Source organism: Crotalus tigris, unplaced genomic scaffold (genome assembly GCF_016545835.1).
Source record: "Crotalus tigris isolate CLP2741 ecotype Arizona unplaced genomic scaffold, ASM1654583v1 scf7180000024462.759394, whole genome shotgun sequence".
Taxonomy (NCBI): domain Eukaryota; kingdom Metazoa; phylum Chordata; class Lepidosauria; order Squamata; family Viperidae; genus Crotalus; species Crotalus tigris.
The window spans coordinates 669608-693425 of record NW_024100633.1 but is presented as its reverse complement, the minus strand read 5'-3'; the positions used below and the strand labels follow the sequence as shown (position 1 = coordinate 693425).

Below are 23818 nucleotides of genomic sequence, written 5' to 3'. Positions count from 1 at the left end.
ATGGTTACATTTACCAGGGAGAATACCTCACTGAAATCAGTGGTTTATCTGACAACATACAACAACAATGACAACAACAACAATAAAGTTGGAAGGGACCTTGGAGGTCATCTAGTCCAACCCCCTGCTCAGGCAGGAAACCCTATACCATTTCGGACAAATGGCTGTCCAGTCTCTTCTTAAAAACCTCCAGTGTTGAGCATTCACCACTTCTGGAGGCAGGTTGTTCCACTGGTTAATTGTTCTAACTGTCAAGAAGTTTCTCCTTAGTTCTATGTTGCTTTTCTCTTTGGTTAGTTTCCACCCGTTGCTTCTTGTCCTGCCTTCAGGTGCTTTGGAAAATAGCTTGACACCCTCTTCTTTGTGGCAGCCCCTGAGATATTGGAACACTGCTATCATGTCCCCCCTCGTCCTTCTCTTCATTAAACTAGACATACCCAGTTCCAGCAACCGTTCCTTATATGTTTTAGCCTCCAGTCCCCTGATCATCTTTGTTGCTCTTCTCTGTACTCTTTCTAGAATCTCAACATCTTTTTTATATCGTGACCAGAACTGGATGCAGTATTCCAAGTGTGGCCTTACCAAGATGTTGTAAACTGGTATTAACACTTCATGTGATCTTGATTCTATCTGTCTGTTAATGCAGCCTAGCACTGTGTTGGCTTTTTTGGCAGCTGCAGCACACTGCTGGCTCATATTTAAGTGAATGTCCACTAGGACTCCAAGACCCCTCTCACAATTGCTACTATTGAGCAAGGTACCACCTATACTATACTTGTGCATTTGGTTTTTCTTGCCTAAATGTAGAGTCTTACTTTTTTTCACCATTGAATTTCATTTTGTTAGATAGGGCCCAATGTTCAAGTCTGTCAAGATCCTTCTTTATCTTAATCCTATCTTCTGGATTGTTGGCTATTCCTGCCAGCTTGGTGTCCTCTGCAAATTTGAGGAGTTCCCCATCTCTCCTCTGATCCAAATCATTGATGGAGATGTTGAAGAGCACTGGGCCCCGAACAGAGCCCTGAGGCATCCCACTACACACTTCCCTCCATGTAGATGCAGTTCCATTGAGGACCACATGCTGAGTATGGCCGGTCAGCCAGCTATCGGTGATGCTGTCTAACTCACATTTTTCTATCTACAACTTAGAGTGGAGGCCAAGATCCATTAACCCCACCATGCATCTACATTTCCAATTAAATATATTTTGTGGGCATTTTAAACCCCAAAACTGTAGACCTTGTTTGAAACTTCTTGTGATCAGGTTCATGGAATGAGATCGTTTAGAATTCTAGCCCTATGATTTTAAATTGAGAAAACAGCCTCACTTTATCAGAGAAAACAAAGTATACACTGCTCTAGTTCAAAGCACCATAATAGTGGTATACCATACCATGTATTCCATTGCACTTAGTGGAACTTTGTCTGAAGAAAGCATGTGTATTTATACATCAGTGCTTCTCAACTTTGGTAAGGTGTGTGGACATCAACACTGGGCTTATTTTAAAGTTGCTAAGGTTGAGAAACACTGAACACTATTAAATACTAAGGGAAGCTTAACGGCTTGTAAAAAAACAAAATTAAAACAAAATTATTAGACATTTACTCAAGTGATACACAGTAGGGAAACCCAAATAAATTAGACCCCGGGTGTATTGGGGGCGGCTATTTAAGAGTTGCAATCAGAGATAAGAACTGCTAGCATTCAAACACTACGCAACATCCTGCCTATTGAAGTTAGTTAAAGGACTGGCGCGGCGGCGACTCCCAAGCAAATTCCCAGCAGGCAATGGATGGGGAAAATGGGCGGAGCTACACTGCCGCTTTTGTGATTGGCCGCCATTGTCGATTTGAACGGGGCGCGGGGCCGAGTCTGTTCGTGTTTCGGCTGCAGGTCGTGGCTGCTTTAGAGAGCGAGCGGCTGGTTGAGAGGAAAGATATTCTGGCGGCGGGTAGGCTGAATTTAAGGGGGAAGACAGTGGGAGGGGGGAGCTCTTCGCGCTTGGCGCTAGAGAGGGGTAGGGAAATCGTGTGGGAGATCCCTGAAACAGCGACCATGTACTGTATTTCTCATTTATATTTGCCCAGTGCTCGTCTTGGACCATAACTCCCATACAGTATTTCCTGTCCAGCACTTTGTTGCATAATGCTAAAGTTGAATTCGGCCCACTCTTCTGAAGGTTACTGTAAACTAGTAATTCGAAACAAATATCTGCCGCATCTTTTTGATAAAGTGGGAAGGAAGCCATAAACGCTTTGACCGGTTATAGGTTTGTTACACGCTCTAAATGCATTTTTTTCAATGCGTTAAAATAAGATAACCTTGTCATTTTTTACTGTGAGCACACTGGCATACATTAACAATGAAATTTTGTTGCTTGCTCTAAAAAAAAAAAAGTACCCATGCCCATACATAACACACATATACACATGCTATATACATATACATACATATATACATACATAAACATACATATATATTACAAATTGGTCAAGTCTGTATTTAATCTAGTAGGCATTTAAAAGAGCTGACAGATGCTTCTAAACTGTTCTTTAGATTGAGATAGGTTCATTGGGCCTGGGACAAGTTTTGCATATGGAGAGAAAATGTCTTTAAGTGAACTTTCTGAGACTATTCAAAAAATAGATGTTCTATGTGTTAACTCCTCACTTTTTATGGTATATTGGGCTTCATGTGTTGTAGGCATTAATCATGTGTAATAGCCCTTTTGGCAGGATATATTGCAGAATAATATAACTTGACAGAGATACACTTTTTTGTGAAGACTAAGGGGTTTGGAGCATCTACCATAAGATAACATTTGGAAGTGGAGTGAGAAGATAACTCCCCGATTCAGTCAATTAGGAGGAGGTGGTGGTACAGCATAATCAGACTTGCCACAACCTGTTGTTATAGTCAATCTCAATACAGTAGTTTTAGCCTTCCTGTGAGTTGATTTTTCTGGACAGGTTTACCTTATAGCGCTTATAAGGGACGATGGCTCAATTTGTACATTTGGAAATAACTGATTGTATGATACTTTGCTAAAATGCCTCATCTGGTTTGCAATCTGGGGGGGGGGGAAAGTCCAGAGTGACAGTGGAAGAAAATGCAATATTGATAATATTCCATACATAGTGAGATAAGTCAATCACTTTGTGAGTTCTGAATATGGCTTAATAGCAGTATATTGAACGAAATGGAACAAAAGAAAATGCATCAATGGTGTGAGATAAGCTTAGATTGATATGTTTGCAGCTTTTTACAAAAGTGGCATGACAATGGAATATCACAAGTATAGTTTTACTATATCTCCATAATCTAAAGTTTTTCCAAGTATTCAAATTGTATAATATTTTCACTTTAAACTGTCCCTCATTCCAGGTTGTCTCCTAGAGGTTCAGGTGGGAAATAAGTTAATAAGTGAGAATAAGTAGAAAATCTATGGGAAGGGAACCAGAAATGGGAATGTGTCTTGTCAGATTTTTATGTTTTTGACTTGCACAGGTTTTTATGACTTATGAATTAACTATCAGAGGGGGAGATCCTCTGTTTTTTTACTCCTTCCTCTGTAATCCAGACAGCCCGGGCTGAAAAAGATTGACCGGCCTTAAGTCACCTAGTGAATTCCATAGTAAAAAACTCAATCTGAACGTCTAATACAATTGTGGGTATTAGAGTTGAATGTAAAGCTTGCTGGTATGGCCTGATAGGAAAAGATATAACACAGAAAAATTCTAGCTACTATAAATTGTGATAAGGTACAGATGGGAGGTATAGAGAAGCACTGAGAGGCCCAATGAGGCTTAGTCTATGGGCTAAATGTATTGTGGGAAGAATTTAGAGAAAGAAATATTTTGGGAAATATTAAAAAGGCAGAATATATCTCCTCTAAGGATTTTAAAGGCAGAAACCAACCCCCCCCCCAAGTCTGCCCCAGACAGAAACCAGGGCTGCAGAAATGCAGATGTGATAATCTTGTCAGAAAGATTACAGTCAGGAAGCTGGGATTAGAAAGAAAGATCCCTAGAATCAACAATCCCTCGCACCAAAAAATCCAACAGTCATCAGCCACAGCTCCAGGGAAGCAGGATATAACCTTTGGGACATAATAGGATTAACCCACCACCATCAGAATATCAGAAAGGCACACTCAGACCCAGGTCAAAGTTCATGCCACAGGAACAACTCCAAATAAAAGCTCAAGAAGGCCAAATAAAAGCTCAAGAAGACATAAAAACCCACTACTCTCTACTACATGTGGTCAGTTTTTCCAGAGCCATCTTTCCGTTTGGCTCTCCTCTTCAATAACTACAACCTTCTTTCTAAAGCAGTCTCCATTTTGATTATTCCCAGCTTGGACTGTTGTTTCAACAGTATATACATATTTTCCTCTTGTTTCAGGCATGCAAAATGAAGTTCCTCAAAAATGTGGATTTTGTGGCACAGACTAATACTCCGCAAGAAACCCTGACTTTGTTGTCACTGCTGAAGGTAAGAAATCTGCGTTGCTATCCAATGACTTAAAAAAAAAAATTAAATGCATTCAAGGATGGCAGATCTCAAATGCCTGTTAATAATAACTAAATTTTATTGTATTATATTTAATTATGCTTAGAATAGACTTAAAACATTTTGAATTTTATTCACTATGGACTCAGAAATCTTATGTCCTGCCTTCTGAAATGGACTGTTTCTTCAATTACGTCTGGAGATTGTTTGAAATTTTAGAAGGCCTTAAAACAGTTGAAAGGACCTTTAGGAAATATTTATTTCTCCTTTATACAGTATAGATTTCTTTTACATTTTATATTGATTGCTATATTGTTGCTGTTATTAGCATTGTACTGCATTGCTTTCCTTGTAATAAAAATTACTCCTATCTGTGAGCATCATTATCAGTTTTTTTGCAGGCTTCTTACAAACTGCTTGCTCAGCACTGCTGGAAACAGACATCTTGAGTAAATTTTATAGGTCAGGAGTAACAAATTGGACTGTAGGATGTTAATCTTTCCTTCAGCTGGGGGTTATGGTTGTTGGCAATTCCCAGGGTTTTCAATCAACATAAACATTGTATGGGAATGGTGGTGGTGGTGGTATAACTGGAGATCTGTAAGCTTCCCATTCCTGCCTTACATGCTATAGGTTTTGCACCAAGGTAGGAAAAATGCTCTGGATGATTGTTTTTTCTTTTTTTTAAAGAAGGTTGCTGTATTAGATGTATTTTAATTACAGGAATGCCTCATATTTGGGCCTAAAAATACAGACTGTCCAAACGAAGCTTCCATGCAAACAACAGCATGTGATCGGATCCTTCGGGCTTGCATCTACCGGTTTGGAGAAAGCTTGGACTGCCCTGGTCATTTAAAAAGCCTCCAGGCCCTAGCTGACATGGCTTATCAAGGCTACGTATCTGCAAGACTTAAATATGTTCCTCTCTATTTGGAAAGGCTACTTTATCACTTGCTGCGGGGAGTGGCTGCTCAAGGCCCATCTGATACTTGCCTGAGGTTTGCTGATCTTCTCTATGCTGATCTGTTGAAGCACCAGCCTCCCCAAGTGCCTGTTGATGACTATACCTCTATTGCCAAAAGTACATTTAGTGTGCTGTGGATGACCACAGATGCCATAGCCAAAATGGAAAAAATGCCTGCTGAGTTTAAGCTTGTACTCTCCACCCAGCTACAAGCAGTGCGGTTTTTACTGCTCCTGGAGCATCGTGCTCCTATTATTTTGCTCCTAGAACCTCCATTCTTAACTTCCATAGTGGCCCGGCATGCTTCAGCTGCCGCTGTTTCTTTTGTGGCCCGGTACAGCCCTCTGAAGAAGGAAGAAGCCAGCTTTCTCAATGAGCAGCTTTTTCATCACTTGGTGGCAGCCATTTTGGAAAAGAATGGTGTAAGTGAACCTTTGCCCTTCCAGGACTGCCTCTGTATCTTTGAGCTTATGGTGGTAAGAGTACGTTACCTCTGCAAAACTGGCTGCTTCAGACAGAGCAAAGAAGTTATTCAGCAATCTAAAAGCTTCTTGAGAAAATCCAGCAACGAGTCCCATTGCTTAAGACTCACTTTAGACATTCTCTTTGCTGGTGTTGAACTGAATAAAGCACTGTTAGTTGCCAAAAGTCCTGTAGGCCCTTTCTTCAACCAAGCAGCAGAAGTTCTAAACTGTTCTATGGATGCTCAAGAACCCCTCCTTAAAGTGCTGGCTGAAAGTGGCCAGTTGCTTGTAACTCCTTTATATGAACATGCAAAGAAAGATAAACAGAAGATTTTTCATTTGAATGATATCTTGGAGGTTTCTACATTCATGGAAAGTTATTTCAGGCTGCTCTGCAAGCTGTTAAATATGGTAAGTAAAGCTGTTTTTTAATTATTTTGGTTGAAATTCATGCTGGATGTCTCTTGCAAATTTATGTGATTTAGATAAAAAAAACCCATTTTTCAAAATGGCTTTGTTTTGGAATGGATCCAACTGGAATGCTTCTCTAGACTATAGATGTAATGATGGAGAAGAGAAAATGCTGTCACCTTATTAATCTGTCTTGAGGTCTAGAAAGTTAGCTTTAAAAAGAGCCTATTGCAGTTTATGTACACATCTGAGATTCACTTATAACTGCATTCCTCATTCATAAGCTTTTTTTCAAAAAGACGTAATTTCCCAATTGTCATCTAAATATCATACTGGGCAAAAACAGGGAGGAATGGGAAATAAAGCAGCGACCAGTACTTTTTTTCTGGATTAAAAGGTCAGGAAGTCCAGTAAGTACCAGGTTTTTTTTAATTTCATATAATATTTCTGGATGGGGGCTGTCTGCTACTTAAAATATGAACTGTCTTTTTCATTTCCTTTTGCCTCCACAGGTTCCAAGAGACAATGTGAAACAGCAACAAGTTCTGGTGAAGCTACTATATCATTATTTCCAATTATACACAACTGTGGTGCATGATTCTTTTCAGATGCTTCCGGTAAGGGAAATTTAGGAGTTGCCTTGGTCTAGTGAAATCTTGAATAGCAAATTTCCAGCCTGGGACAGCAAGGGTGGGTTTTTCACCTTTGGGCAAAATATCTTTGCATAGAAAAAATAGAGCATGATTCTACAAAGCCACCAAATGGGCTCATATAGTGTAAAAAAAAAGGTATGTGTTTCTTTTTGTGCAAGCTCAGAGTAGAGACAAAAATAGTGCCTGCATTGCCTTTTTTATTCTCTACCTTATCTGATGGGCAGCAAGACTTTCTGTTGTGTTCACAGATCCTGGTAAAACAGGATCTTTGACTGCAAATAGACTTTAAGTATATTCTAATTAACATGTGTTGAAATATTCTTCAGATTTTTCTGCAATTTGCAGTTTTGGATTTGAAAGAATGAGCAATTTTGGGATAGGTTTGCTGGCAGGAACCTGCTGTCTGCTCAGCAGTATTCATTTAACAGTGTGTGTTCTTGGGTAACATGTAATGTTCCCATTTTGATGTGGCAAATGGAGTTCTGTGTTTCCAATTAAAAATTAATGACAGTGGTATACATATTGTGATCGCTGGCCTCCCCCCTTTAAAAATGATTTTCTTCTACCCTAATCTGCCTTATTCAGCTCTTTTCAAATGGTGTTTGTTACATTATCTGAAAACAACAGATTCTGTATTTAATTACCTTATTACATTTGTTCACATTCCCTTTGGCAAGAAATTAGCACTCATAATCATTAGAGTGTCTGTTTATATCAGTAAATATAACACTGTAACAACAGAATAAAAACAGAATGGAATTGGTCTAAGAGTGAAAGGAGGAAAGTCTGAATCTATTACATACTCATAGTGTCCTAATCATAGCATACACAAGAAGTTACAATGTTAACTAATACGTTTTTCTTTTTTCCTCCTCCTCCTCCTCCCTTTTTATTTTATAATAATAGTAGAGTTCAGGTTACATTTGATTCCGCTAACTGGCCTTGGGTACTCTGAGTACTGATTACAAATATAATTGAGATGGCAATCTACAGTCTGTCATAAATGTTCTGCACAGTGTCGCTTTAGTTTTGGAAGTTTTATTGTTTCTCGTCCTAAAACTTCTGTATTTCCTCACAGGGGTTGGATTTTTGTGGGCTGCCACGGTTATTGGCATCTTTTCAAAGGATTGTTACCCAGATGCTAGAAATGCTGGAAGGACTCCCTAAGGCAGACCAGGCCGAATATCTGGATCTCTCAGGTTGGTGTTCAGAATAGGTCGCTTATATTCCCAGTTGTCAGTAAAAAGGCAGATAGATAGGGCATTGTATTGCTCTTTTGGCAGTTACAAAGAGAAAATAATAAAGTGTTCTAAATTAAGTTTTTTTCAATTACATGTTGCCCTGATTACTTCATTACTTGGAAAAAACAGATGTTGCTCTTAATAATTATAAGAATGATTATAAGCATAACAGGATAGGTACTGTAACTAGGAAACATATTTTATTCTCTCTCCCCCAAACCTAACAATATTTCATCATAAGATGCAAGCCCTTAGCTCCCTACCAACATACATCCCTACCAACATATCTCAGCTCTTAATTTTATGCTCTTGTCTCCTTGCAAACAAATAATAGTAAGCAATCTAGATTCTTAGAGAAATGTATACATTACTGTTTAAGATGAACATATCTTAAGTTGGTCAGTCAGTGATTTATAGTTCATGCACAGGCTATAATATAACTATTAATAAATAATCATTCATTATGTGAACTGTTTTCAGAGCCAGTTTTGGTAGTCACAAGTAACAGTTTAATACCACTTTAGTCTATTACTAAAACAAAAAAACAGTTGAGAATTTTACCCTTCCCACCAAAAGAAAATGGCTCCTAGCTTGGTACATCATAGGGGAGAAAGGAAGAGGCACAATAATTTGAATATTCATTTTACTATATTAACTGTGGAGTTCTTGGTGTTCTCTAAGTAGGTTGTTTGCAGATGTTTCATTACTCAACTAGGTCCGTGCCAGTGAGTTTGGTGTTTGCTCTCTGTTTATATACAGCAACTTGCCCTGCCAGTGTCAATGGGTGTATGGTTTTCTCCTTGATAATTTCTTGATTAGGGTATGTTTTCTGTTCGATTGTTTGGTGTTTAATCTCTGCTTATCTGGGTATTGGTTGCTAGAGACCAGTGCTTTTTTTGTAAAAAAAAAATTAAAAAAAATGCCAGAACTCACACATGTTATACAACCCGCCTTGCCTACCCTACAAGGTTCCATCCAAAAAAAAGGTGCCGGAACTCCGTTCTGAGCGTTCTATGAGAAAAAAAGCCCTGCTAGAGACTATGTGTTTCTAGTCTTTTTTTTTTTCTGGCTTTTTTATTCTCTTTGAATGGTGTACAAATGTTTATTACTATGTAATGGCTGTTTATTGATGGCTGTCTATTGCTGTGTGTGTGCAGCAGTTGCAACTTTGAGGACAGTTCATAAATTTGGGGATCTAACATAATTTCATATGGTCGTTAAGTGAGTACTATCTACAGTTGGTTTATATGATGCCTTATGGTTATAATAGCCCATTGGTTGTTTCTGAGATGTTTTTGATGTACAGATAGTAGTCGAGTTATAACTGCAATTGGGACCTGGATTGCCATTGTTAAGCAGTGCAGCTGCAAAGCACAACAGCACATGACCACATCATTTAGTGAAGGCAATCCAGACAGTCTCAGTTGCAACCCAGGATGTGCAGGTTGATAAGTGGGAAAGCAGAGGAAGTCCCAGGAAAGGAATATGGGGGCGCTGCAGTGGGTGAAGGGGAGCTCCTGAAAGGCCTGTGCAGGCTGGGTACTAGTTGGGAGGAGGACGTTCTTGGCGTGGCAGAAGCTCAGAAAGGCCAGGGCATTAAGGTACATCCATGTGTGCAATGGCAGAGAGGCTGTAGAAAGAGGGTGGGGTACATGCATGCAGTCATTTGTAGGGAGGCTGCGGAAAGAGGGTGCAGGGTACATGTAAAGTGCAAAGTTTATGTGAATGAAAGGCGGAAGAAGAAGAGTATGGTGCATGCAAGTAAAGAAAGACCAGTGGATGAGGGGAGAAGAGAGACCCCAGAAGCTTGCAATCTTCCTTGTTGCCTTCCCACTGATTTTGCTTGAAGTAGGCTGGTAGGGAAGGTCATGTGTGGGATGCTGCAACTGGTCATAAGTGTGAGCTGTTGCCAGGCTACCGAATTTTATTCATTTGATTGCAGAGGTGCTGAAATAGCTTGGACTTAAATGACTGGTTAAAAAGACTCTTAGTTTAGCATCATTGTCACTTCGAATGATCGCCAAAGTAATGTTTGTAACTTGACTACTAGCGTAGCAGCATTATCCTTTTCATAGCTGGTTTTGGTTGTGTTGTAGTGGGTTGAGTGGTCAAGAAATTTTTGATAAAGTTCTGTGGGTATCCACTTTATTGGGAGATGTTATACAGGTACTCTTTGGCTTAACACCACAATTAAACCCAACATTTTTATTGTTAAGCAAGACAGTTGATAAGTGAGTTTTGCTCCATTTTATGACCCTTTGCCACACTTGTTAAGCGAATCACTGCAGTTGCTAGGTGAATCATGTGGTCGTTAAGCGAATCTGGCTTCCCCATTGACTTTGCTTGTCAGAAGCCAACTGGGAAAGTTACAAATAGTGATCACATGCCCTGGGACAGTGCAACTATCATAAATGCATGCCAGTTGCCAAGCGCCTGAATTTTGATCATGTGACCAGGGGAATGTTGCAATGATCATAACTGAAAAATGATCATGTCACTTTTTTGTGACATTGTAACTTCGAACAGTCATTGAACAACTAGTTGTAAGTTGAGGACTATCTGTATAGGTGGTCTGTTTCCTTTTTTCTTTTTTGGTTTTTTCCAAATTTTGGTTGTGTGCTATAGTTTTTAGATGCTGCTTTAGAGTTCCTGCCACGTATCATGAGAGGCTTCCTCTGATTTAGGTAATCACTTTTGGATGGCAGTTTAGATTACCAAAATAAGATCGCCACTCTCAGGAGTGAATATAGATTACTTGATTTATTCATTTAGAAACTGCTTGAGATCTGTCTGTGGCTTAGCATGATATACGAACCTTCTTAGAAAGAACAAATGTTCTTTTCTTGGTTAAATCGATATATTATTTTCATACAAATCTTATTTTCACTCAGGAAACTGGAAACAACTTATTGTTTGTTTAATGAGGTTTATTACAACATATAGTTTCCTTGAGGAAATACTAGCTAAAGTAGATTTATTAATCATTATGGATGGCTTACAAATGTTTTTTGTTCTTCTTACAGCATACTGTGTATCCCGATTGGCCTATAGATTCTATTCTCATAAGATGTATGTAGAATCTAACTCCATAATGGGGCAATTCTGTGGATGGCTAGTCAAAAAGGCCAAATGTACAGACTTGCCCACAGAAAAGGTAATTAAGTTATCCTTATAGTTTGAATGAAGGCTATAACATGAAATGAGAATGGTGTATGGGGCACAGGAACTACCTTATGAAATAAGACTGTTGATTTGTTATTTTTGAGACAGGCTCTAATTTTATATGACCAAGGTCTTAAGCCTACTATTTTACTAATGAAATGAAGCCTAGGTTTTCAAGTTAGTGAAGGGTTTTAGCAAATCACTCTTTTCTAGACAGAATCTGTGGTTGTTTACTTAAAATGTAAGTCATATCCCTATCCCTGCATATTCCAAATAAATTCAAATTAATTTATTTAGATAATTTTTAATTTTATCTTAAATATATAACTCTATATTTATATGGCTAACAAACACAAGTTTTAAAACCATTTTTACTGTGGTTGTTAAGTGAATAATCACCGGTCGCTAAGCAAATCCAGTTCTCAAGTGATTTTGCTTGTTGGAAGCTGATTGAGAAAGTTACAAACTGGAATCACATGACCAAAACTGCAACTGTTGTAAATATGAGTTGGATGCTAAGCAACGGAATTGTGATCATGTGATTGTCAGGGTGGAGCAGCAGTTGTAATGTTGAGGACCCATCACCCCTCACTTTTTCTGAGGCTGTTGTAACTTCAAACCATTGTTAAATGAATGATCATAAATTGAGGGCTACCTGTACTGAGATAAAATGCTTCTAGGAGGCCTCTGATTATTTGCCAGTCATAATCAGTTTGGTTAACCATATCCCTCTTCAATACACTGTCCATTACTTTCCTGGATAATTTTCTTGATTTCATTTCCCTGAACTATGCAATTTTACAAAACTAATTTCATGGGTCTGCCACTACATTATACCTGTCAGATGTCCTTTGCTGCTGCTGACAAACTCCAGACACAAAAGGAACAGGTGACTAGCAAACTTTAATGCAAAGAAAAAGTCAGCACTGGGAGTGAACTGCTCCCAGTGCTTTACATAGACGTGCCCCTCCCATCAACCCCACCTCAATCAGCAAGCCAGCATCCAGTTCGTATGGATAAAAGGCACAGTTCAATGTCCACATTCCCCCCCTCCAGACGCACCCACGTAGCCTCTGCCATTCCAGCTGCTCTCTCAGGCAACCAGGCAGTGCTCTGCTTCCTCCCCCCTGCGCCCAGCAGGAGGGAGAGGCAGCCAAGGTGAGGGATACTCTCCCCCTGGCCCGGCTTGCTTAATCCACATGTCCAGCCGGCGGTGGGAATGTTTCTGGCATCCGGTTCATTGGAGGGAGGCACCCGCGGCGTCAGGTGGCCAAGCCGACTCCCAGCTGCTGGCAGGGAGCCAGGCCGACTCCCAGCTGACTCCCAGGAGCCGAGCCAACACGTGGAAGCCGGGCCGGTTCACAGCTGTTGTTCGGGAGTCAGGCGGCGCACGGCGCGTCCACCGACGCCCAGCTGTTGTGCGCATGCCAACCCGACTCAGCTGGTTGCTGGGGACCAGGCGGTGCGTAGCAATCCCGCCGGTTCTGCGCCGACCTCTGGACGCTGTCCCGACTCCCAGCTGACTGTCGGGAGTCAGGCGGTGCTCACGGGCCCCATACGGGCGTCGTTCGGCTGCTGGCTGCGTGCTCCCCGTCTCCCGGCTCATGTCAAGCCCAGGGGCTTGACAATACCTATATCTAGTCATTCCCTTCACTCTTACATTTGGATTCGTTAGCTTGCCTGGAATTCAGTGATTTAACTCATACAGTAGTATCCAAAGATCTTTTGGTCAACACAGGAACTGTCTGACATGGTTGCTTAAAGTCTAATCACCATAAAGAACTTGAAATTCCTTGGGGCTTCTTAACTTTTTATTGTTTTTAGTATGGCTACATTATATTTATTATGTTTTTAATTGTTTTGTTTTATTGTGATTTTATGTTAACTGTGCACTGCTCAGAATCATGCATGTGAGACAGTCAGTTATGTAAATTTACCAAATAAGTACATAAAAAATAGGATAGCTACCTCTACCTGACATCCCAATCCCATTTCATTGAGCCTTGAACTCCTAGAGCAGCTTAGCAATTTAAGCAAAGGCTTATAATTCACAGTTGTTTGATATGCAGGGAGCTTCTAATCTTCTGGGCAGCTGGAGGAGTCTCCTGTTGCCACCCTGAATGTTTATCTTTCTCTTTCCAGCTACACAACAGCTTTAAGCTGCAAGTAGAAAACTACAGGAAACTGGGCTTGCTAGAGGAGGGTCTTCAAACTGTAGCCCTCTGGTTGGCTTCTCATCACAGCAAGATCACAGAACAGATGGTGGAGCCTGTCTGCTCCTGGGTCAAAGTCAAGATGGATGCCAATAAAAATGGGGCTGATAATTTGAGGCTGAAGTAAGAAATGAATTAAAGATTAGGTCTCTTATTCAAAACTGGCAATTTCGGAGTAGTTTCTATATATATTTTTTTTATTAGGAATTGTTATTTTTTGTTTCCTGCCATCCTAGTAAACTAAAAGTAATGAGGCTGATGTTTCCCCTTCTTGCCATTTAAAATTTTGTTCTGCGGGAAGAGTCTGTTGTTTTCCTTTTTAATAATTAAAAATATACTTTATTTATTTTTCATACTTCTGTACCATCCATCTCCCTCAAAAAGAGGGAGATTTTTTATCGTTCAAAATTGGCCATGAGCTGTGCACAAAACAAGATTCATTTTGTTTTCAAACCCAGAACAAATCTGTTTTGAAAATTCAGCAGACCTTTTTCAAGTCCATCATGTTTTGCTGAAATAAAACTTGGGAATGTTTTGGTGGTTCCAGATTTCAGTCTTATGAAAACTTAGAGGGATACTGGAGTGATTTTATAGGTCAAGTAGGGCAAGGCTGATATGTGTTTCTTCTCCTCCTTTCAGTAGCTTCCAGTGTAACATTCCACTAACTTATCTGCCTCCTAATTTTTCCAGCATTTTCCCTCCCTTCTCCCCCCTCAGGTGCTGACTTTCCAACATGGCATATTTCAGACTTCCTTAGCCCCAAGTCTTCTCATATCTGTTCTTCCTTTCTACTCTTTAGCCCCATGCTGCCACTTTCAATGTCCCAGCATAGTACAGCTGACTGTCTTGTTCCCATAACTTTCTCATTGCCGTCCTCCCTTCAGTTGCAAATAATATCTGGCTCCCTCACCCTCTTTTTCCCCCCACCAAAAGCATTTCTGCCACAAATAACAGCTTTTTGAGTGCCAAAGAAACACCCTTGTTTTGTTCTATGTGTGAACCCAACACATTCAAAATATATGTGCACAGTCCATCTGAAACTAATATTCCATGTTTGGGATGTTTTGCATTTTTAGAATGAGTCATTCTCCCTCCAGGGCCTGTCCAGACATAAGAAGCCTCTTATTCATGGAAATGCCATAGGATTGAGGAACTTATACTTGAAAGGTCCCAGATTCCAGTGTCCTTCAGCACTGGCCATTTCAATTGAGGCAAATGTGAGCTGGCAAGATAAATTTAGAAAGAATGCTATTTGGTGCCTTAACTAGCCAGATATTTTTATGGTGGATTGCTATTTAATAAGGCTACTTAAGAGTAGACTATTCTTTCTATTTGTTGTGGGTAGAGAGCCATGCAAATGAATTCACGTTTGGTGGAAGAAGATCCCTTCCCTCTACTTTTTTAACAATAGAATGTTCAGAACTGATTGTTTTTTGCATCAAAAGAGCAAGAAGTGGGAACATGGGACAGGTGGTCTAATGCAGTGTCAAATGCCTCCTTGCAATTGATTCCCAAGACTTTCATCACATTTTTCTTGCCTTTCCCATTTCCCTTCCAGACTCCTCTTTCTTGCCACTTTCTGTATTCACATCCTCTGAATTCCCTTACTTCTCCAACACTTGCAAATCATCTCTTTTCATTACTTTCTTGCCTTCTATCATCTAGTCTTCCCAAGTTTTCTTCTTCCTGTGATTTCTTATATGTACTGTTTTTTTTTTTTCTGTAGCTACCCAGAATCATTAAAGAGTCAGGCAACCTCAAAACTGGATAAATAAATATTGCCTTTCCGCAGTCCACACATGCTTATCCACCTGGTCATAGAGTGAAGCTTTTCTTTTGTCTTCAAAAATTAAATAAGAGAAAATTGCAGCATTAATTATTAGTACCATAGGAGTATGACTTTAGGATTATTTTGCATGTCATAACCTCTTCTGTGTCTGAATCTGTCCTTTTGAATATGAAGCAAACTCAGTCTGTTATTTTATAAACCTCTAGGCAAGAGTTCAAGAGTGAGTCGTAGTTGTCAATTTCTGGAACATCAGTGTAACCTATAATCCTATGTTTCTCTGAGGGCTTTCCCTCAAAGTACTAGTGAAATCCAAGTCTGTTTGGCTTTTTCAAAGTCTGCCAAGATTGGCTAGTCACTGCTATCTTCTGTGACTATAGGAGGGGACCCCAAACTGAAACTTTTTATCAGTTGAAAAAGCTGATACTGAAAAATATCAGTTTTAAAGCACTCTCTTGATGAAGAAAGCTTGTATCTTAAAAAAATAACTTGTAAAAAAATCCATAAAACAAACCAAACAGACAAAAAAATATTTTACAGCAGGGATCTTCAAATGTGGCCCTTTTATGACTAGTAGACTTCAACTCCCAGAATTCCTCAGCCAGGCATGCTGGCTGAGGAATTCTGAGAGTTGAAATCCACAAGTCACAAAAGGGCCCTGTTTTACAGTGAAACGAGTATCCCTGCCCATTTATAACATGAGGCCCTCAAAATGCTGTGTGAAGCAGTGTAACTGTGCAGTTGGCAGAAACTGAATGTCTTTGCTTTTTACACCTTTTCTAATTTCTATTTTCGTTTGGTTTCTATATTCATTATAGGACTCTGAAGGAAAGTCTTGAAGAGTATCACTTAGATGATGAGATCCTTGTGAAAGTCCTGTTGGAGGAACTAAAGACATACAAAACTGTGCGAGTTGACACTGGCCAAGAGCGTTTCAATGTGATCTGTGACCTCCTAGATATATGTTCAGAAGGCAGCCAATGGGTCCATGAAAGAGCTTTTATTCTAGTAGAATTGGCACAGGTGCTGTGTTATCATGATTATAATGAGCAGACAGAATGGTGAGTATTTAGTATGATTTGATGATAGCTTTATAATTTACCTCAAGTTCTACTTTGGATACCTCTTCATTGAAGTGTTGCTCAGTTTTAAAAACTGCCAGAGCTGCAGTGTCTTGTTTCTCGTATCCTGTCTTCTCTTGGTTTTGTGTTTTCGCTGGTGGACTGTGGACTTTTAAGTGCAGGACTGGAGATGAGTTGGGAGAGAATCAACCTTGCTTGCTAACAAAGGATTGCTGACTGATGCTACTGATAAATGTTAGGATCCGTTGCCACTTCAAATATACTAATAATTAGGGTACTGGACCCTTGCATATTTTAAGTGCTGCTGTTGCCATACTTTCTGACAAAAGTACTTGAATTTCTAATGAAAAAAGGGAGAAGGATTTTATCAGTTATTTATATAAGGATTGGATGATGTAGATATAATCTAGAACTGATGAGAATGTTGGCTAAGCTAATTAGAAATGAACAAGCAATCTTCTGACTGTATCATTTATGTTTTCTGAGCATATGAGAATCCAATTACAAAAAGAATTCTCAGCAATTGTCTGTAATTATGTCTGAAATGATTGTTAAATGTAGGTCTTCTCTCTTGTAGTTCTGCTCTGGACTCTATAAATGAAGCCCTGCAGTTGTTAGAATATGTGCCAAAGAGCCCACAGAATGAGGAACAGCTCCAGGATGATAAGGCCCAGGCTTTACTCTGGCTTTATATCTGCACAGTTGAGGACAAAATGCATGAGGTATGTGACTAAAAGCAAAATAGCATAGAACTCAAACAGCTAAATACTAATTTGTGTGTATTCTGTACTCCACAGAGAAGAGGAACTAAAATAGCTAATAAAGCCACTGGAAGGAACATAATCTTTGCTTATTTAATTAAAAATGAGAATGCAGAATTATTTACTTCACTATATCACTAGTATTAAGTGACAATATAATTTAAGGTTATCCCAAAATATACAAATCCAATATACATTATATAACAGGAAACAGTGATAATCTTTTAGAAGCAGCTACAGTCAGTGATCATTCAGAGTTCCCCAGAGATACTTAAAATCAGGTTTCCAAATTTTGATTTTCCCCCACAGTCATGTGATCACATTTTGGGCACATGGCAACCAGACTGCATTTATGACTATTTGCAGTGTCCTGCGATCACATGGCCACAATTTATAACTTTTTGCCAAAACCTGGCATTTACGTCTGGTTTCTGGCAAAAAACACCCATTGGCTAAAGGGGTTTGCTTAACAGTCACAGTGTATGTTTAATAACTGCAGCATTCACCAAATATCCTCTGCAAAACAGATTGTTAAAATTGAACAGTGTCACATGGTGACCTGCTTAACGACAAGCATGACTTATGACCATAATTCTGGGCTCAGTTATGGTCGAGGACTATCAGTATAAGAAATCATAAAGCAAAGAGCCCAGTGAGATTAGAATAGGTCATTTAAAGGCCTGGCAACTTGTTTACTGGCTAGCTTTCAAACTAGCACAGTTCGCCAAGGATTTCAGCAAAGGTGTTATACACCATTGCTTAACCTTTCATGATTGGAAATGTTGATTACAATAATACGTACATGCTCCATGCAAGGGGTATATGCTGTCCCCAGAGCTGTTTTCCATCTTCTGTAAACGTTGAACTGTTTCAATGGTCAGTGTAAGAACTTGTTTCTATGGTACCAAAATCATATATATAGTAATGGTCTAAACTCTAAAAGTTTGTTAAAGGATGAAAAGAATAACTTGCTGTAGTGCAGAGGTGTCAAACTGCTGGCCTGTGGGCTGGTTTCATCATACCAAAGCCACGCCCACCCCATTGCCGGCAATGCAAAAAGAGTCTCGATACGTCGCGACACATCATGTGATGTGGCGAGTTTGACACCCATGGTGTAGTGGGTTCAGCTGCTGGCCTAGAAAGCAGGAGGCTGTGAGAACCTATGACAGCTGCCTATCCCAGGTTCTTGGGAAGGACTCAATAGATGTATAAAAATGCCAAATCCAATTTAAACATCTGGCTGACTGTGTGACCAACCATAATAACAATAACCACCACCATTAAAAGCAGACTAACCACTACATTGTTATTTTGTATTAATTGATGGTAGGAAATGATATACCTCAAGAGTTCATTTACAGGTGGTTACTTGAAATCCCCACTATCATATAAAATAATGCATATTGCAAGATGGGCTCAATGAAATCTCTCTCAGATAGTTTTGAAGTTCTCTTATCTAAAATTGTGGCATAAGGGACATAGAGGAATGGAACATGGACAGTAAGAACACTGTCTGGCTTACATACTATCTGGCTTACTTACATACTAAGTATGCTGTTTGCAATACTTGGTGCGTTTAATGTTAATTCTCCTCTCTCAAACAGAGTATCAAGCAAGAGCAGAGAACCAGAAATACTGACACAAAAGTTCTTCAGAGCTTTGAAACCAATGATCTCACTTATGAGGATAAATCCCATGATGACAAGTTCCTGTATCTTGGCATTGCATTTAATCTATGTGCAGATTCTGGTGAGGATATTTATATTGCTATTGGACTGAAGGGAACTGCTAAATTGAAAGAGACATTAATCATCTTGGATTACTTTACCAAATACAATTTTCCATTTTAGTTTGAAAACTGTCATAAAGCAGGGCCGGTCCCAGAACGCAGCCTGTTGGGAACCAGGCTGTGCAAGCTGCGAGCGAGCACATGGAATCATCCCCTTATTGGTTTATTATTTGCTCAAAGTTAAGATAAGACATTATTTTGTAATAGTCTGGGAACCCTTTATGGACTTTTTGCTGATACCAGGATTGAAAAGTTGATATTTTATAGATTTGCTTATAAATAAGGGATTAAATATTGAATCAAGAGATAACTTTTTAAGTTAATAAAGTATGAAGAGTTATTAAATTGTTTGTATTTGTTGTGATGAAGATTAGAAATCACTTCTTCATAAATGTCTTTTTACTTTATTCTTTTTTCTTTAATTCTTTTTTTCCATTCTCTTATTTCTCTAGTTTGTGTTACTTTTAAGTACTGTAATTACAACAACTTTCCATATCCTGTCAAGATTAAAATCAGTGATGCTTTTTAGAGCACTTCAATTTAATATCATTCTGAACCTTTATAACTAAGCAAAATAGTTAATCTTGCTTGGGAAATTTTCTATTGGAAACACTTAAATAGCAAACAGGAAGTCTAAATCTAGGCTCCATAACCAAGTTCTACCAGTTTACACAATATTACAATTATTTCATTTCTTAATTTCAGTTTTTTCTCTTTATAGGAGTTATTTTGTTGGAAAGAATTAAAAACAAATGAGCATACTATAAAAGCACATAACTTGTAGCAACAATAACAACAAACACAACTTTTTTTTTTTTTTTTAAAAAAAGAAAGGTGTTTGATACTGCAGATTCAGGGCATTTGCCAAGGAACAGCATTCCATGCCATAATAAGTACATTGCTTCAGTTGTTAACCCCGTTACCTTACACAAGGCTATTAAAAGAGAGTTTGTTACTACACCGGTGTTTTTATCCATCTGAAAGACAACAGGTTGGAAAACACCCAAAATAATTGAACTTCAAGCTGTGTATAGTGGACATATATCTTGCTTGCCTGTGTCTTGCAGCTGAGGACATTAGGCAAAGGTCTTCAGCAGTTCTATGCTGCTCAGGGAATGATTTTACCTGTTCTTTCTCAGATTGCTTAGGATGCAGCAGATGAGCTCCTCAAAAAGATAAAAGTAGGATTTGGTCTGGCTGTTTGTAGAAATGCGCATATTCTGGCACCTAACTTGTCATTACTTGATTAGCAAAAAGCAAATATAGTCTTGTAATTGTTCCAAGCTTTCATCTCCTTAGACTACTTTACCAAAATTTGGGGATAGAATTGTAATCGATATCAGACATGACTCGGTCTCTTTCAAAACAATTTCTCTTCTGTTCAGATGGGACATGTTTTAATAATAATATACTCTTGAAGGTAGACTGGGTCCTATATAGGCTGAAGGCAGAATTGAGCTAAAATAATCCTATTAGATTTGCAAACTGTCTTTGACTAACCTTTTGCTTTCTTTCTAGTGCAATCCAGATGTTTGGATGATGCCCTGGCCTTATGGAAACAGCTCCTATCAAAAGGCAGGACCCCAGCAGTACGGAGCATTGAGCAGACAGCAGCATCCCTGCATATCATGGCAGCTTTATACAGAATGATGGGGAAGGTATATTAAATGCTGGACATTCTGTTCTGGGAATTTTGTATAACCTGATTTTGCTTCTTTAGTTTCCTTGAGGCTTGCTCTTTTTTTTTTTCTTTCCTTCCTATTCCAAATTCTCTTGCCTCTCTGGGATACCTATGTAAAGTGCCTCAGGAATTAGAGAAGATGAGAGATGACAATTGTTTATACACCTCACAAATATGATGTATCTTTTCTGCTCTTCTAACTACAAATGTTAACTCTCTTCCCAATCAGATTATAAGAGAAAGAGTGGCCTTCAACTGTTGCTGCTTATAGTAACTAACAACCTCCTGTTTTGTTCTCAAGCATGCAGTGTTATAGCCAGTAGAAAATTTCTAAGCAAGATTAACTATTTTGCTTAGTTATAATAATCAAGTTGGAATGTTGTTGGATTGAGGTGCTCTAAAAAACATCATTGATTTTAACCATGATATGAATTGCTAGGCTAGTGAAGGAGTGGAGAATCCTTGGCCTTCCAGCATAATTAGTGGGGAAGGACTGGGAATTATAAATAGGAGAACAGTTGAAGCCCTGCAGGTTTCCCAAATGTATGCATGGTGGAAATATTAATGCTGGTTGCAAGAACTAAGTCAAAATGTACAAAGGGGTTTGATGAAGTATATTAATGAAATACAGGTAGTCCTCATTTAAGCAACTCCAATTGGTTTTGGCGAAATGGCCGTTAAGCGACATGTTTGTTACTCTTCAGCAAACATTGTTGTCAGGCAGAAAAATTTGGGCATAAATGCAGGTATTGATCAGAAAATTATTTTTTACTATTGTTTATTACCACTGTATTTGCAAACAAGGCAGTTGCGAAACAAGGATTACCTGTAGTTTTATTTGTAGCATCCACCTCTACTTTTTCACCCACTGGCTGTCATAAAAGGATGCTAATTGGCAATGTGGCATCTCTAAGTAGCTCCTCTTGATCTCCAGGCTTTTTAAAATAAAAATGTCTTGAATTTCTGTAGCATTCCATGAGTTTTTTTTTAATTGTAGTCTATCAGTATATTCATGTTTTTTAAAAACGCTGTGGAAACATTAGTCATAAAGGTTTTAAAGCCCTGTAAAAGTGAGTAGCGGATGCTTAGAATTACGGTTTTCCAGTTTCTTGCTACTGTTCCTTTTTCTTGTACTTCTATAATTTTCAGTGCAGGAACAATAGAAAAAATAGGTGATGCAGCTTTCTCAAAGAAAGTACCATCATACATATTTATTTTAAAATGGAACACCTTTCCAAAATGTTGAATCAGCATTTTGAATGAATTCTTGCAGTGGAATAAAATATGATACGCAGTATGTATGATAGTTCTCTTTATGATTTCTGTTTTGTCCAGGTTTATATTTGAAAGTTTTTTTTCCAATCAGAAAGAAAGCAAAGTAGTTAGCCAGCTGGTGGTCAATGGCTATGGCAGCTTTATTTGAAAGATAATGGCCATAAAATTGTTAATAAAGTACAGTTTCAGTTTTTGTTCAGTTTTAGTGAAATGAGAGTCTCCAGCGATACACTGTATGCTTTGTAAGCTTATGCACTGGTTGAATAATCAGGCTTGCAGCTTCGGTTTGTTTCCTGTTCAGGGAGAAAAGGGAAGAGTAGATTATTCAACTCCAGTAATAATTTCCAAACTGCATATTGTTTTAGTTTATGAATCCAGGACCATCTTTCTGTTTAAACATTGGCAACTTTTACTACAGTACCTCAGTTCTACAGGAACAGGTTTGGGCCATCAGATTTTTCCAGAATGTTATAGCTGGTCATCTCTATTCCACATATCATATTATCATCCTCTACATTTCCTCTTCTACCCTCTCCTTCAAAGTTATATATCTAAATGTTTTATTCTGCTTTTATTTTGCAGCCACTAGAGGCTATAGAGAGCTTCTTCCTCATAACAGCTCTTTGTGATGCACTTAAAGATTTTGTTGGGAAAACCAGTGCCTTGTGCCAAATAGTTAAGCTCCTTCTCCAGCTGGAGTGTCCCAGTTATGCTGAGGTGAGTATGAGGTGTGGTCACAACACAAATATGGGCACATCACAAGGCCATATCTTTGTTTATAGCCTATTGTTATGTCCCAAAGGTGCATTTTCAGGAGGCAACTGGACTTTCTTGTTTTTCTTTGAAGACATTTCGCTTCTCATCCAAGAAGCTTCTTCCGCTCTGACGGATGGTGGGGAATGGAAGGATTTATATTCCTTGCAGAATATAAATGGATTTCCAGAAAACATTGCAGACTACAGGAACTATTTGCATTTCAGTTTGAGATGCATACAACACAGACTCATCCCCAACTGCCTGCACCTGTCTTTGACTGAAACGACACAAGCAAAAAACATCCTGCAGCCTAGAAAGCTCCACACACCTTTGCACTACTCAGGTGACTCTGAAGACACAGGTAAACTTCCAAATGGCCTCAACAACTCTCTAAAAGAATGCAAATGACCAGCTCTTTGCAAGCATTCCCTATCATCCAGCCAGAGCTGAAGAAGCTCTCTTTTGGATGAGAAGCGAAACATCTTCAAAGAAAAACAAGAAAGTCCAGTTGTTTCTTGAAAAAGCACCTTTGGGAAAACCATAACCTGGATGTCAGAGAATCTCCATAGATATTCAGCCCATTATTATTCTGTTGGTTCACTTAGGTCTGCATACAACTACAATTCAGCAACAGGAGAATTCTGGAATTGGATCTTGAACTTTATGCACTCAAAATACATAGTTTGCTAAAATGACCACCAGTATAACAAACATGGAGTTTAATGGATTTCTCCTGATGTTATCACATGCTGGTTTACTGTTTATTTTTTTTAAATAGTACAAAATAACATTGAAAGTGTAAAAAAAAAATCATAGCATAGCGAAAATCCAGATTCAGAAGACATAAAGGAATCTTTCCTGTCTTTCATGGAGGGAGGAATAAGAAGAAGGAAAGTAGACTATAAATGCTGGATTTTGTTTGTTCATATTAAACTAGGACAGCCATGAAAGCAATAGATTGCCAAATGTCTCCCAATGACCCTGAGTGGTTCATAACAATCAACAAAGAAATTAAAATATAATCAGTAAGATGTAAAAAATAAAAGACGGTAAGTGGAATCAAGCAA

General features: G+C 38.8%; 1 protein-coding gene across 1 annotated transcript in view; it reads left to right on the top strand.

Moving 5' to 3' along the window:
* The first annotated feature begins 1764 nt into the window (after positions 1-1764).
* ESPL1 (extra spindle pole bodies like 1, separase) overlaps positions 1765-23818 on the top strand; it is a 45533-nt gene continuing 23479 nt past the window's right edge. Inside the window, exons 1-12 of the mRNA XM_039332717.1 lie at positions 1765-1952; positions 4406-4495; positions 5237-6352; positions 6865-6969; positions 8084-8204; positions 11270-11400; positions 13551-13744; positions 16226-16468; positions 17067-17211; positions 18855-18999; positions 20558-20697; positions 22578-22712. Coding sequence (XP_039188651.1) covers positions 4415-4495; positions 5237-6352; positions 6865-6969; positions 8084-8204; positions 11270-11400; positions 13551-13744; positions 16226-16468; positions 17067-17211; positions 18855-18999; positions 20558-20697; positions 22578-22712 — 2556 coding nt within the window. The 5' untranslated portion in view covers positions 1765-1952; positions 4406-4414. The remainder of the gene's footprint in view (positions 1953-4405; positions 4496-5236; positions 6353-6864; positions 6970-8083; positions 8205-11269; positions 11401-13550; positions 13745-16225; positions 16469-17066; positions 17212-18854; positions 19000-20557; positions 20698-22577; positions 22713-23818) is intronic.